The following is a 16,791-nucleotide window of genomic DNA, read 5'->3' as shown; positions in this document are numbered from 1 at the left end:
TAGTCAATATCATGCTTCTTGTTTGCTAATAGCACCTACTAAGTGACTTATTTCTCTAATTCCTATACTTTTTATCTCAATTTTTCTGGTATTTACTACTTTACTTTTTATATTTGAGTCTGTCTCAGCTCCCTAACTTAACTACAACCTCAATGACATAGTCACAGGGTCTCATTTATCTCCCATAACCCTAACAGTGCTTTACACATCAATAGCCATTGCTCTGTAAATCACTAGAATGAATTAATGACTATATGAATGCATATGTACACATGTATCAGTCTTATTATTTTATGGGAAAAAAGCCATGCCTCTTGTCTTCCATTCAGAATTTCTTTCATAACAGTGCAGTTGAAAACCTTTTAAATTTCTAATGTCTAAGTACTAAAGCATAACGGCTCTGAAATAAGAAGTGGTAAAGAACAGTTTCTTACCTGTAGACATCATACCAGTAATCTAGAAGATATACTTGTTTCCAGTTTTCCAAATGCTTGAGAACATTCCAAAAATATCAATGTTAATAATCTCCTCTAAAGATGCAAAACTACTTTCTCAATGGACATACTATCCATACATTTTGATGCAAAGCCTTTGATACAGCCCCCCCCCAACTCATTATAAATATTCCTAAAAACTCAGCTTATACTGCAATGTAATATGGCCCAGTACATGAAACTATATTGTAAACTATACATATAATTAGGTTCTGGGTTCTAATTCTAGGTTTTTTACTGCTTGGTACTCTAGTTTTTACGAAATGGAGGTATTAGCTCAGGATACTTTAAGAATGCATAAAAACTACTAGATAACAATGATTTTACTTCATTTTGCACCTACCAACAGGAACATTTTTCCACTCAAGAGATGTATTTCTAAGGGAAAAAATGATAGTTTAATCAACATAAAGGTTCTAAGAAACTAAAATGAGCTACTATCAAGTACTACCTACATACCAGCATTAAGCTGTATTTTATAAAGTTAGTGAGAAGGAAAATCATCCACTTGTAACTTAGATTACCAAAAGACTGTATGTATTATATATACTTATATTCAAAAACTCACTTATGGCCTAAAAACTGAGAAAATATTAAGAATTATATGGAAGAATAAGCAAAAATAAGAAAACATCCTAAAATATCATTTGGGCATAAGCAGATCAAATCATACCTCTAGCAAAAGCTAAGTTGATGAAGCACAATCCAGTATGATCTTAAACTTTAAAAAACCTACAGAAATTTCCAAAGTAAGTTATTCAAAGCTATCACAGCCAGTGAATAATTTTGTGTATAACTGAGACACTGAGTTGTAGTTTGGTGACTGTAACCCCTTCATGATGATCTTTTAAGAACTATTTTTCTAACCCCTTAAAAACCTGTTTTAAAAAACCCTATAAGATTCTTCCAGTCTAGACAATGTTAGGATCATCTGGGAACAAAAGGATAATGACAGAACTGTCGTAAGCACAATCTGTGCTTACAAAGAATAGTTTTTCAGCTATAAACAAATATTAATAATATAAAATATATGGATATCAACCCTTGGTCAGGCATTATGTTTTAGGAAGACAATGCATCTGGAATCTAAATGTCTAAATCTGATTCCAGGGAAATGCTCTAAAACAGACAACCTAATTCAGAACTATGAAATTGCTTATAAAAAGTAGAGTACAAGAGAGTATAAGATCTGGAACTAGAATTCAGAATCCAAGGCATATTTTCCTGGAATGTCTTTAATTTCTATCTCTTTTTGTGCCACTAAAGAACCCATCCCCCAGAGGTTGGATAAAATAAAAAATATAGGTCTTAACTGTCACAAAAGAGGTCATTTAGAAAACAAGTAGAAGAAAATACATTACTACATATAGCAAACACGAGAGCAAATTATATCTAGATGTTTACTTTAAATTCTCAAAAGGTAGTAATATAATTCTTTCCCATGACCAAAGCCTTTTTTCAGGCTAATTATAGTATTAGTTCTTCTACTGAGCTTAGCTTACTTACATAGCAACATGAATTTTCCTTTGGAGCAGTTTTATTGTTCCCTTTTGTAACTGCATTCCCACAAGGCACCAGATGTCTTTAAATCAAACTAAACTACCTCAGCACAGGATTCAGGACTCCATAAATTTCTGACCCAATCCACTCTAGCTTCACAATCCCACAGTCAGTGCACAGTGAATCACATTTTCTATTCCAGTCAAGACAGTCTACTTTTCATCACTACATATAATAATATCTTTCCTGGTCTGTCTTCTTTTAGTAATACCTTCTTCATTACTTTTTTTCTATTTAAAACATATGAAGATGAAAAGCACAGGCAAAAGAAAAAATAACTTGAACTTCATCAAAATTAAAAATTTTTGTACACCAAAAACTGAATGAAAAGGAGCAACCCACAGAATGGGAGAATATTTGTAATTCATATTATCTGATAAGGGATAATATTCAGAAAAATATAAAGAACTATAATAACAAAAAAATTTAAAAATGGACAATATGTGAATAAAAAGTCTGACAAAGGAGATATCATATGGTCAATAAGCACATGAAAAGATGCAAATCAAAATCACAATGACATACCACTTCATCAACAGGATAACTATTATCAAAAACAAATAAAAGGTAATAATTTTGGTAAGGATATGGAGAAACTGGAACCCTTATCCACTGGTGGTGGAAATGTAAAATGGTACAGATGCCATGAAAGATAGCATAGCAGTTCCTTCAAAAATTAAAGACAGAATGATTATATGATTCAGCAATTTCACTTGGGGCATGCACCCAAAAGAACTGAAAGCAGGAACTTGAACAGATATTTGAACACTAATGTATATAACAGCATTGTTGACAACTGTCGAAATATAGAAACAATCCAAATGTCTACTGATGAATGGATAAACAAATGGTGGTACATACATACAGTGGAATATTCAACCTTAAAAAAAAATTTTGATACATGCTTTAATATGAATGAACCTTGAAAGCATTATGCTAGTTAAAATATGTCAAACACAAAAGGACAAATATATGAGTCCACTTATATGAGGAATTTAGAATAGTCCAATTCAAAGAAACAGAAAGTAGGTTACTGGTTACCAGGGACTAAGAAGAGGGAGGAATGAGAAGACAGTTAACTGTTAATGAGTACAGAGATTCTGTCTGAGATGATTAAAAAGTTATATAGATGGACAGTGTTGACAGCTGCACACAATGTGAATGTACTATTACTAAACTGTACACTTGAAAATGGTTTAAATGGTAAATTTTAAGTTATGTGTACTTTAACATTTAAAAAAAAACAAAGATTTAACCCAAAACTCCTAGTGCCATTAAACTTCTCAATATTTAATAAGGATTATTACTAATTATAATACTTGAATGGTTTGTCAGTTGGGTATAAAATGAGTCTGCCTATAAAGTTAGGAAAACTTTTAAAAGTAGGCATTTGTTTTAGGACCTTTAGATACTGACCAGTGTTTATAATTTGACCTATGAAATAAAAATTAAGTACTTTATCAAAGAACAAGCATACTTTAGAAACTATAGTGTGTATTCTTCTTACTCTGTCACTAATATTGCACTAATGATCTTCTTGACATTGTAGTAGCTTCTTTCATCACACAACTGTATCTTTTACCCAAAATAACTAAAATTTTAAATAATTATGTAAATGTAATGAGGGCGTACAGAATTCAAATGCTAGACTTGAATTATAGACTTTTCAGAATAAACAACAATAAAGGGAGGGAGGAGGTACTGCCTTATGGGTTGAAGATATACATGCATTTCTAAGTCTAAAATGAAAGATAAAACATCTTGTAAAAAACTAAAAGGGATATTTTGGCATGCATTGTAACACAGTGAAGAATTTCATGTAATAAATCCATGTTTTATCAAAAGGAACTCTGCCAAGGATCATCACATGTATCTCAGAAATTCTGATTCCTATTACCGCTATTACCACTAGGAAGATGGACATTCGGCTACACAGATTTAGTAAAAATAAAACAAGTATCATTACTTTTAGGAACAAACTAAATGACATGCATAAATATCAAAGTATATCTAAATTTTTAAATGATCATTAAATAAATGTGAACAATCAGAATAGAATAACAAAAATAATAAATTACATTGATGGAAGCAACTGACTAGATACAAGCATGGAGGAATCTGGGCATACAAATTACATGAATCAACAAAATGGTATTGCCATTTTAAAAGAAATCTAGTATTTTAACAAATTAATGCAAATTATCTAAGAGCTAAGATAATTAATATTTGAAGTTCAACATTTGAAGATGGGCTATAACAAAGGGTCACAGTCATTATAATCTTGCTTTTATATCCCAGAAGACAGCTGGTACTTAATAAAGTGTACTGTCTGAATGATGATCATTAAATAAGAATCTGAAACCACTTAGTAGCTAGGAAGTCCAGAGCCAAACATAAACCTGAATTTAGATGTGCTATAGGGTAATTATGTCAGTTATAACTGTTAACCTTAAAATTCTATGGAAAATGATGGATATTGCAACGCCTAAAGCAGTATATGTAACCTGAAATCAGAAAACTCTGTATCAGAGTTTAAGGGAGGTCAAAATATTGAGACAACAAAGCAAGAAGTTATGATCTTTCCAGAGGGACAACAGCAGCTCTTAAAATTCCTGAAAGATGGGCATATTAAGACGTAGGTCCACTAGGAAAAAATGGGAGTTAAGATTTAATTGGAAAAGTCAAGGATGGGAAGGCTTTAAGCTTTGATACATGAAACACAATTGTGAGTCAGTTTTTCCTGGTTACCACAGTGCAGAATGTGAGTTAGACTGCCTTGACATTTGATGAAGTTACTAGAATGCTGTCATTCTACATGATAAACCACATCAGAATATTTGATACATAATCTTTTAAAGAAAGAAGTACAGAATAAGAGAATGTTAAAGTTCTGTTCATTTAGAACAAACTTAAATTTGTCTACCAGTGTAACTCCATATTTAAATGTTTTCCCTTATTCTTATTAAATATATCTAAGGTTTGCTTTGGTTTTACTCATCAGTTCAGTAAATTGATGCTAAAGGCAGTAATTCCTTATACTTCAGTGTTAAGCTTTCAATTTTAAAGACTAATTGTTTTCATCACGCATACACAGAATAGGATGCTTTTAGATCTAGAAAGTTTTTATGGTTACTTCTAAGATCATCACCAATCAGCAAAGTAATCAAAACTGAGACAGAGTGGCTTTTTTTTTTTTTTTTACCTCCAATCAGAATACTGCCATCGAAACTCTTTTCTAATGATAAGGAGTGTTCCAATATAGTCTAAGTGAATCTTCTAAATGGTAATTCTAGTTCTTTAAAAAGAACTCTGATTACATATAAAGTGAAATCTTAATAATATAAAATTTTCTTTTTCTTTTCTGGCAGGATCAGAATAAATAAGTCACTACTTGCCTTGGAGAACAGAAATAAGCTGTTAAGTATTGCTATAAACTGAGAAGACACCTGGCTTTTCCTATTCTCAGATTTATCACTTGTTTAAGAATAATAATCTTTATGTTAAAAATTAGTAAGAAACTTTCAAAATGACAATTAACTTCTAAATTTAAGGTAACTGCTCTATAATGTTGCTTTAAAATAAGAATATGTATCTCGATATATGCAGTTAGTATACAGTTCTTTAAAGAACATTTTAATAGTGCAGTTAGTCGATGATAATAAAACTGTATCCTCCTTAGGAAAAAAGAAAACTAAACCATATGCAATAAAAGCAATGACTGAAAACTTTAAATGATTTCTGTATAGAAAGCTGATTTAATTTAATGTTTAATCTTTCCATAGAATAATCACTAGTACTAAAAAGAGGAATAAATTGGGGGACAGAGTAAATCTAAGAGGATTTTGAAATTTTTCCTAACCACTGTGCATTTTTAAGATGTGATGATTCACAGGTCTAATAGAGATAATTTTCAGAAAATATACCAAAAAATCCATGGTAAATAACAACAGTGGACCTTAAAGGCATGAGCTTTTGTCACTTTATTGTTAACCAATGAATGTTATCCAAAATGAGAGATGTAATTGTAACTTAATTGTACAACACAAAATTATGCTAATGGTAAAAGCCTGTTGGAATTTACCAAATACTCATTAATATATTTTTACATATCTATATGAACATGTGCTCTCAACTGCTAATAAAAGTTATAATTGGTTTAATCACTATGAAAACCCATATTTCAAATAGCTGTTCCTGTTTAGAAAAATTCACACAGCTTTAAAAATGGATTAAATCCATTTTAATCCTAATCTACAAATATTATAAACAGCAATATAACTGGTAATTTTTCAACACTGATATCAAACCGATGTAGCAATGGTAGTGCACACAATTCAAAATGAAGAAAATTAATTAAAATCCAATGGTTGTCTAAGTTTTCACCTGTTACGGTGATTGTTTTAATGCTTAGGAAAAGTGAACACTTATGCTTTAAAGCATCAATAGTAGGGTTCACCATCTATTTCTCTAATGAGCTGCAAGAAGAAACATTCTCTTCCAGTGTTTTGAAGCATGTGCACAACCTCTGTACAACAGTCACTTCAAGGTTAACCAGTTATCTTTTGTCCTACAAAATCCAAAAAAATATATTAAACGCAACCTTTCCTTTCCATGTCTGCCCAGATTAATCCTTTTAAAGTCAGCAAAATCAAAAAAGCACAAGAGATATTTTCAGACACAACTCGAATCTACTGTGCATGAAAAATGTATTAACAAAATGGCAATTTTAATAGATAAATGTAAATTTGAATACGTAATACCAAATGGAAAGTAGCTGAACCACACAGAGAAAACAAGGCTTTCCTTATCTCCAAATTCAGATGTTTTACAATAAAGAAAATGTTAGAACATGTTGAATATATTAGAACATCTTTCAAACTAGAAAGATTTCTTCATAAGACATACTAACCTTAATGTAATAACCTAAAATTATAATTTCTAAAATAAGATTAACAAACCAAATTTAAGTATACTTACTTAGAGACTAAAAAAAAAAAAAAAAAAGCATATGATTTAGGAACCGAATATGCTAAAATGATAATGTAACAATTACATCAAGAAATGAAGGTACAGACACTCTTCCTATGGTACAAGGCAATGTTCTCTAGACACACAGACAGACACACACACACACACACACACACAGACACACAGGACGGACGGACACACACACACACACACACACACACACTTCCTCAAACATACAACACCCCTCCAGGAAGATAGTATGCCAATGGGAACTTATGATTTTAATATAAATAAGAGTCCTACAAATCAGCTCAACAAAAAGGCAGTTAAAAATTTAGCACTCTAAGATATTCAAAAGGAAAAAGAAGTCTCAAAAATACTCCTTCATGATTGAAAGTAGCTTACACACTCCATTGTGTTTGAACAACCAGTCATTGCAGGTGTAGTAGTGAGGTAGTATTACCGTCCCCTCATGGGACTGATGTTTTCATATACTGCCCTTCCAGGAAGGTCCAGGATTTTTTTCATGATTATAATCAAATATCAACAAATGTGTACTTTCTCATAAGAAATGTGTGTCTAAATCATGATTATAACCAAATATCAACAAATGTGTATTTTCTCATATGAAATATATGTTTGTCTAAATCAAAAGAGCTAAACTTTTAAAATCTTTCAGAGACCACTGTTACTTGAAGGTAGTGTTTCACCAATAAACTCTCCGAGGGAACTACTGCTACCTCTGTGTGAATCGGCAGGCAAAGAAAACCAAAGGACAACAGATGATGAAACATCACCAATTCAGTAAGTGAATATCCAATAATGTAACAAAACTGGGAATTCAAAAAATTAACCAGCAGCTGCACGCTATGCTGGTAAACATTCTGATCCTTTTCATGATTCACAGCCATCTTCTACACAACAAATAAAGACTGTCCATCTGTGACCTCCCTCATTTTAAACACTGCCAATGACTTGTATGGTGACAGAATTAAGGGCTAATGGGTATGGCAAGATATGAGAAGGACACGCTGAGAAAATATAATGAGAATGTAGAAAAACATGCAGGTAAAATATGAGAAGGGCAAGGGAAAACAGAGTGCTCAACCTAAACACTCATTAAGTCACCAACATCCTTTAAAATATACAAAGTGCTTAAATCACACATACACATTTGTCAGACATAATAATCAGTATTAGTCTTCAACAGAAAAAAAAAAAAAGGAAAAATGCAAAATGTGAAAGGAGGTGATGGAACACTGTTCTCCATTCTCTGGCCCAAAAGAAAAAGAAAACCAAAGATGATATCACACTGCCTTAATGTTGAAAAGCTCCCCTTAAATATGTCTTTTAGCCACCGCAGTCAAACTGGTATAGTGCTTTGGCAAGGTGGGATGCATTCCATCACATCTGCAAAGGCCTGCTTTTCTCTGTTGGTGGTTCAGCTTATGAAGAACATGTATGCAAAATAACAGCTCTCACATTGCTTCAAACTCATCAATACGTTGCTTTGTATTGCCTTGTCGAATCTGTCGCAGAGTCTTGTATTTATCACGGCCTGCTTTAACATTCTCAGCATGAAGAACATCATTTTGTGTTTTCTTGGTTTCATCTCTGGCTTGGGCTAATTCTGAACTTAATGCCTATGTTTAAAAAATAAAAGAGTATAACTATTATTTTTTTTCTTAGATTTTAAAAACTTATGAAAAAAGGCTTAAAGACAAAAATACACATATAAGAAATTTGTATTTTAGTATATTAAAAATCCATTGTAAAATCTGTTTCTTTAAAGTGTATAGGTTTGTTTTACTTTTAGTAGTGGTGGGGGTAGTGGTTAGGGAGGAATGTCCATGGCCTTTCATTTCTAAACCCATCAACCTTGATGATTTTGTGTTATTACTCTAAATTTCCTTAACTTTCTCACAATACACGAAATGACTTACAAAAGGGTCAGTGTAGCCATTAGCAAATAACACTGTAAGATCTAAAATCTATACGCCATGAGATGCTTTCTTCAAAAATCTTAATATATTTATTACAACTGTCACCTCATTTTCTTTATGAATATCTAAAGATTTCACGAATTAAAAAATTAGGGTACTTATCGGGAAAAGTCTGAAAATATTAAATTTTCCTATTTTACATTATATAATGTAAATAATTCACATGTAATGTCATACAGGTAGTCTATTAAATTATCGCTCCTTTTTAATGTATACTTTACTGTTTAAAGACTAGATTCATGTTTTTTAAAATACAGCATTAAGATATATTCCATCTTTTAACATGAGTCAAGCTATAATTTAAAGAATAACTTACTGCACACAAGGAGAACACCAAATGAAGATGAAGGCAGAGATAGAGATGATGTGTCTACAAGCCAGAACCACCAAAGACTGCCAGCAAACCACCAGAAGCAAGGAGAGAGGCATGGAACAGATTCTCCCTCATAAGCCCCCAGAAGGAACGAACCCTGCCTACACCTTGATCTTGGACTTCTAGCCTCCAGCCTCTATTCTCAGAAGAGAATAAATTTCTGTTGTTTAAAATAAATGAAAATAAAGAATAACTTACTGGTTAAGGCTTGATTACACGAGGCTAACAACATTTGCTAAAGGGATCATACAATGGAAGAAATGAAATGATGTGCCTGTAGGCCAAGCACTCATAAACCAATCACAAGTCCAGCTAGTGTTAAAGCTTCCAAAAATCTAATGTTCCTTTTTAATAAGTCTGTCTTGATAAATGCGGAAAATGCGAACTATATTTTAAATATGCATACAGCTGCAAATTTTAAATACCTGAAGTTGCTTCTTAACACGCTCATTTTTCTGTGTTTCTGTTACACGTTCCTCCTCACTTCTGTGGTTCATTACCCCATCATTTGATAACTCAGCACTAGCCTCGGCATTATTCTCATCATGTTCATCATGTTCATTTTCTGTTGGAGGAATGACTGGTGGTGGTGGAGGGGGAGGTGGAGCAGACATCACAGTTTTTAACTCTTCTTTGGTTTTTTCCAAGTCTTCCTGGGCTGCAAAAGCCTGAACATTAAATGTAAGTTTATCAGCAACTTATTTTAAAAATTGGTAATTAAAAGAATCAAGTTATTTTTCCTTTCAGGGTAATGAAAATAGGCCCTATTGATGAAAGCTCTATTTTTATAGAAGAATGCCAGCAGGTAGGAGTGATAGAATTAAAAAACATTACTTTGGAAACCCTAATAAAATTATTAATTCTGGCAAGGATTATCAGTTGCTGCTAAAATTGTTCTGCAAATAGCTGAAGAAAAGTGGATATTAGTTATACTGCCAAAGAATGACACACCTACTTACATTTTAGCCACAAATGTAACCAAAGCAATGAAGGAATCAGACTGTAATTACTCTAATACAATTATCAGTCAAAATCACTAAGGGTGAGTTATCTAGATATTAAGTGCCTTCTAAAATGATACAATAGTAGGTAGCCAACATCACCAATTATGTGGGTGATCACATTGTGCTGGTTTGCCTGGAAAGTTCTGCTTTACACTGTTGTCCTGCTATAATTATTAATAATACCCACTCTCACCTTCGAAAAAAAAAAAAAATCCAAATTTGGATGATAAATTATATGAAGTCTCACCTATGAGGCACTATAGCCAAAAACTTTACTTAAACCCTTTAAGCTTTTAGATCTATTTTCTACTTTATAGGAAATATTAATAATAAAAGGACAAGCTGAATGACACCATAAAAAAGCAAACCAGACAAATACAGGAGGAGGAAAAATCTGCAGCTCCTTTCAATAAATCGATATCATAAAAATAAGAATGATCCTACTTTAAAATAAGAGCAAAGAGATGGAACTCAAAGTCTGAGTTTGGACATTGGCCTGGCAAATTAGTTATAAAAGACTTCTGGGGTCAATTTTGAATATAATTTGCCCAAAAATGAACCCACACATGTACATTCAATTAATTTAGAACAAAGCAGTCATGAATATATAATGAAAAGATAGTTCTTCGATAAATGGTATTAGAAAAATTAAAAAGCCATATGCAAAAGAAACTGGACCACTATGTCATACTATACACAAAAATCAACTAAAAATGGATAAAAGATTTAAGACCTAAAACCAGAAAACTCCTAGAAGAAATCATTAGCAACAAGCTCCCCAACAACAATTTTTTGGATTTGACACCAAAAGCAAAGCCAACAAAAGCAAAAATAAAAAAGTGGGACTACATCAAATTAAAAAGCTTTGCAAATCAAAGGAAACCATTAATAATACAAAAAGGCAATCTACCAAATGAGAGAAAATATTTGCAAGTCATTTATCTGATAAGGGGTTTATATATATATAAACTTATACCATTTAAGTTTTATAAAAACAATCCAATTTAAAAATGCGCAGAGGACCTGAATAGACTTTTTTCCAAAGAAGACATACAAATGTACAAATGGCCACAGGTACAAGATAAGGTGCTCAACATGACTAATCATCAGGGAAGTGAAAATCATAACCACAGTGAGGTATCACCTCACATCTGCCAGAATGGCTATTATCAAAAACATAGTGTTGGTGAGGATATAGAGAAAAGGGAACCCTTATGCACTGTTGGTGGGTATGGAAATTGTGTAGCCACTATGGGAAATAGCAAGAAGATACCTTGAAAAATTAAAAATAGAACTATCTGACCCAGGAATTCTACTTCTAGGTTATTTATCCAAAGGAAACAAAAAAACACTAACTTGAAAAGATATATACATTTCCCAATGTACTGCAGCATTTACAATAGCCAAGATAGGAAAGCAACTTAAGTGTCCACTGATGAATGAATGAAGAAAATGTGCTCTGTGGATACACACATACAGAAATATAATTCCGCCTTAAAAAAAGGAAGGAAATTCTGCTACTTGTAACAATATGGTTGTACCCAGGGGGCATTATGCTAAGTGAAATAAGTCAGAGAAAGTACCATATGATCTCACCTACATGTGGAATGTGAAAACAAACAAAAAAAACTGAGCTTATGGACAAAGAGAACAGAGTGGTTGTTATTGGAGGTGGCGGTGGGTGAAACATTGAGAAAGGAGTTAATAAGTACTAATTCCCAGCTATAAATAAGTCATGGAGATGTAATGTACAGATGATAACTACGGTTGATAAGACAGCATTTTAAGTTTGAAAGTTGAGTAAATCTTAAAAATTTTCATCACAAGGAAAAAAATTTGTTGCTATATATGGTGACTTATTGTGGTGATCACTTCACAATGTATACAAATATGAAATTATTTTGTTGTACAGCTGAAAGTCATGTTATGTCAATAATATCCAAATTTTTTTAAATTTTGAATATAGTTTAATATTAGATGAGATGAAACTGACTAAAATAAAAACAGTATCTATAGTATGACCTCATTCTTAACATATTTATGTATATGATCCACATACACAAACAGGAAAAGATCCTGAAAGGATTTGCACTAGAGTACTAAATAGCAATCCTAATTTGTCGGAATGTGATTCTTTGTGTGAATTTTCTAATCTCTGCAATTCACAGGATTAGCCCCTGTTATGTTGTTTTTTAAAGTTTTGTGTCTCTTTAAAATTCTTAGCGTAACAGGTAGGTTAACAGAGTTTTATTCCTTTTGTGGAGTCATATATACATAAAATACATAATTCTCAATATATCAGAACTTCCCTGTGAAATTTAAACTGTTACAAAGAACATTTAAGTAAAAGAACAACATATACACATTTCATTTTAGAGAAGTCATATAACTATATACCTTTCGGTGTAAAAAATTATTATAGTAATATTTAAGAATTAAAGTTGAATTAAACTCTCATTATCTTATATTCCTCACCCTTCCAACTAAAGCCTGATTTTTCAGTTGTGTGCTACTTCAGACAATAGTGCTTTTACCTACTTAGGAATTCATATTAGAACTCGTCTTCATTGCATTCCTCTAATTCAACTTTATATCAAATCATTTGGTTGCCTGGTCCTTTTCAGTCTACCACAAAGTGTCTTAAAAAATTCCTATTCCTCTTTATTCTCACTGCCACATCCTTAGTTTGGGTCTTTAGCTCTTAAGTAATCCTACCCAGTATCTCAATCCATCCTTCGCACTGACTCCTAAGTTATTTTTATAAAACCAGACCTGATCACGTTATAATCCTGTTTTGAAATCTTCAGAGCCCGGTATCTACAGATACTCCCTATCATCTTGCCTTACTTAGCAGGGCATTTACTTAAAGCCTTTCACAACTTAATTTCCTCTTTTACCTTTCCAGCCACCTCTCTCAAAATTTCTGAACCTATACTTTAAGCTTTGCTCGCTCACTGGCTATCCTCAAATCTGTCATGTGCTTTCATATTTCCTATACTTACTCAGTTCCCTCTGTCTGAAATGACTTCCTCTTCAGTCTTTAACCATTCACAATCTACCCTAAAAGTGAATTTATTATTCAAGATGCACCTTCAACTTTTAAGGGTTTCCCCAACACCTGCCTCATTCCCACAGAAGTTAATCACCTCTCCTGTGTTTCCAAAGTACTTAGTTTATATCACTAGATTAATACTTACTATAATACACACATATTCATGCACACGGGTATCTTTCCCTCTAAATTGTAATAGTAGCCTGGACTAAGCACTATAAATCCAGCATAACGCTGGGTACAGAACAGGTATTCAATAAATTATAGTGAATGAACAAAAAATGATTACTTTGTGTTGCCACTCAGTAGCTTCCTCTTCCTTTTTCTTCTTGGCTTCTTCTAGAAGTGCAATCTTGGCAGTGAATTCGGCAAGTTCTGCTGCCTAAAATAAACAATACAACTATGTGTACTAAAAAACTTAATACATTTTCAATAATTCCTATTAAGTCAACAAAGCTTTAATATACATGCCTAGGCTGTTTTATGTTTTTTTAGATACCCTTCCATTTAAAAAAAAGGTACTATTTCTGTAAGATCATAAATATCTAATTCACAGTAGGTCTAAGGAGTTACTATTGAGCTAATAAAGAGAAAAGGTGAAAGAATTTTTACTATTCTATAGATAGAAAGTTATTCATTTCTGTAGTAGGGACTTAACATGTGTGAATAAGGAGTTATTTTAAAATTTTTAGCAATAAAATATTTGCTAAGGCTACAAAAAATCATATTTACATAATGCTTTATAGTTTAAAGGACACTTTTCAAATAAGCTTCATTTGATTTCCCAAAAATCCTATTAGATGGTATTATTTATTTTCTCAAAGAGAGGGATCTGAAGGTCTGAAAGATCCAAAGACGCATAGCAAGTAAATGCCTGAACCAGTAGTATTCAAATCCAGGATCTTCTAAGTGTCATGCCGACTCATTATTTGCAAGTCTAATAAACAAACGAAAAACCCAATCATGGCCTATGGTTTTCTTATAGAAGTTAGAATATGTTGTCAATTTATCTAAAGCAAAACATGCCGGTGGCTTATATAAAGGTTAAGTGAACCAGAATCTTTTGTTAACAACTGGTTCCATTTATCTGGTTTCATTTTTAGGTTTCTTTTTAAGACAGAAATAAAATTTTTAGATTTTCACACTTTGTTACTAAGTTACTTGTATCTTTGGTTTGCTTTCCAAAAACTCTAATATACTTAGTTTTACAAGGTTCACTCCATGCTTTTGTCTAAATGTTTCTTCTTCTCTAAGATTTAGAGAACTAAGGTTCTTTACTAGTTGTTCCTGATTCTTCATCTGGTCAGCAGCTTGTTTTGCTATAGCAGACTTGGCCTCTTCAGCAGCTCGACGCTCCTTTTCAAGCCTTTCTGCTTCTTCTTTTGCTCGTTTTCGTTCCTGGTCCAGTTCTAGAGCTTTTCGAGTCTGCTCTTCTAGTTCTGTAAAATATATGTATGGCCCACCCCCCCGACAATGATTAATTGCAATTATTTTCATCATCAAAAGTAGCCAAAATAGTAGCAAAGAATCTAATCTGTAGTTTTCTAAAAATTAGCACATCTGCAAATGAATATATGCCTAATTTTTGACTTTGCAGAAGCCCAGTTTTTAAAAAATCTGTTTCGAAATTAAAATATATAATACGGAACTGAAAATCCTTTGTAATTCAAGTTATATCATAAACCTAGAAGCATATCCTTTTAAAAAAAATAATAATCTCTATAGTTTTGACCAAAACAATTTGCCATCTTTTTCAAAAATCTATTAAAAAAACACACTTCAAAACTTACCTAAGTGTTTACTTATCTAATTAGATAAGCAAACCTAAGACATTAAGACTAAAAACAATATTTACTAATTCAAAATAGGAATTTTGATGTGAATTATATGAATTACTGAAAATTTTGAATAACTGGTACATATCCATTCCTCAGGCATGAAGACAATTTAGTATTTGGAGATGAATGACATGAATTTTAATCCTTAAGTGTACAGATCATAAAGTTAATTTTCTTTTTCCAATGAGTTGAATAAGGAAAATACTACTAGCACAAAGCCAAAAATATTTAAACGAGTTTAAAAGTACTAATTTAAATATTATTTTGAAAATTCTTGTTTAATAACAAGGCATTTTTGTGACAGATGACAGAATGCCATTTATTAGGGTGCAATGTCCTACAAAGTATGACTCTCCATTCTGTATACTTCAGCAAAGAAAAACTCGAAGCTAACTAATAAATACACTTTTCTTTACTGTTCTTAATTTTGTTGGTCTTTGTCAGAACTAATTTAAGTAAACTGCAGTTAAGATCTGGGAGGTTTTGAGAGGGTTAGGAAGAAAAATGACTGACTGGTTTTAAATTCTTGACAAAATAATGTAAAAATTCTATGTGGCAATTTGGCTAAAACGATGAAACATATATAACGCTGGATGTGACCACTGCTAAATTCTAAGATTATTGCTTACAATTTACACTTGGATGTGAAGCTAACCTAACAAATTTTTCTTATGATCATTCCTCCCATCAGGATGACTGGTATATAAAATCTACAAAGCTCATGACTTTATCATTTATCCAAACAAGCAAACATATAACTAAAGTTTGCAAATAAAAACAATGCTATGTTTTCTCTCATGATAAAAATTCTTTACGTACTATGAAACAAGAAAAATTAAGTTTGGGTTACAAAGTTAAATGTTAAAATCTTCCCCATTATTCATTATTTTCTATCAATTTTTCTGTAAAAAATATCAAGTTGAAGAATGGTAGACAAGGTAATGGTTGTTTTTGTGATAAATTAAGGATTATACAAAAGTCTGAATTTTTTTAAATACTGAAAATGAACTGAAAGCTTCAACTCTAATTCTAGTCTCTTCTAGAAAGCATCTGAACAGCCAGCCATATATCCCATTAATGACTTCTCTCGTTTCTTTCCTGTCTAGTTGAGTTAGAACAAAGATTGGCAGGGCAAACTATGGCCCACTGACCAAACCCACCAAATGCCTTATTTTTGTAAATTACGTTTCATTGGAATGCATATCCTCATTCAATGAGGCTATACAATATTCTTATTCATTTTGGTATTGCACATGACTGCTTTCGTGCTGCAAGGGCAGAGCTGATAATTACAACACAGAGACTGTGTAGCCTGAAAAGCGTGAAATATTACTATCTGGTCCTTTATAAAAAAAAGTTTGCAAACCCATGAGTTAGAATATTTCTATGAGACAAATGTTCCTCAGCCCTTGGATTCAGTTAGAACCCCTGCAGAGAAAGATTAGATGATAAAAATGAAAAATATCAATATTTTACCTATCTGGTTCATAAAAATCTAG

General features: G+C 32.2%; 1 protein-coding gene across 3 annotated transcripts in view; it reads right to left on the bottom strand.

Annotated features, from left to right (window-relative positions):
- Positions 1–16,791, bottom strand: part of RDX (radixin) — a 72,681-nt gene that overhangs the window by 12,072 nt on the left and 43,818 nt on the right. For 2 of the 3 annotated variants that reach the window (XM_016121120.2, XM_016121124.2), the window contains 4 exons: positions 14,733–14,893; positions 13,744–13,836; positions 9,824–10,066; positions 6,016–8,665 (listed from right to left, as the gene is read on the bottom strand). In XM_016121120.2, the coding sequence (XP_015976606.1) occupies positions 8,501–8,665; positions 9,824–10,066; positions 13,744–13,836; positions 14,733–14,893 (662 nt within the window). In that variant the 3' untranslated portion in view covers positions 6,016–8,500. Of the gene's footprint in view, positions 1–6,015; positions 8,666–9,823; positions 10,067–13,743; positions 13,837–14,732; positions 14,894–16,791 lie in introns of those variants that run through there. The other variant, XM_016121123.2, reaches the window with a different exon arrangement.

The sequence above is a fragment of the Rousettus aegyptiacus genome, unplaced genomic scaffold (assembly GCF_014176215.1).
Source record: "Rousettus aegyptiacus isolate mRouAeg1 unplaced genomic scaffold, mRouAeg1.p scaffold_m13_p_5, whole genome shotgun sequence".
Lineage (NCBI taxonomy): Eukaryota > Metazoa > Chordata > Mammalia > Chiroptera > Pteropodidae > Rousettus > Rousettus aegyptiacus.
Note: the sequence above shows the minus strand (reverse complement) of the source record. Positions and strands in the feature narration are given on the sequence as shown.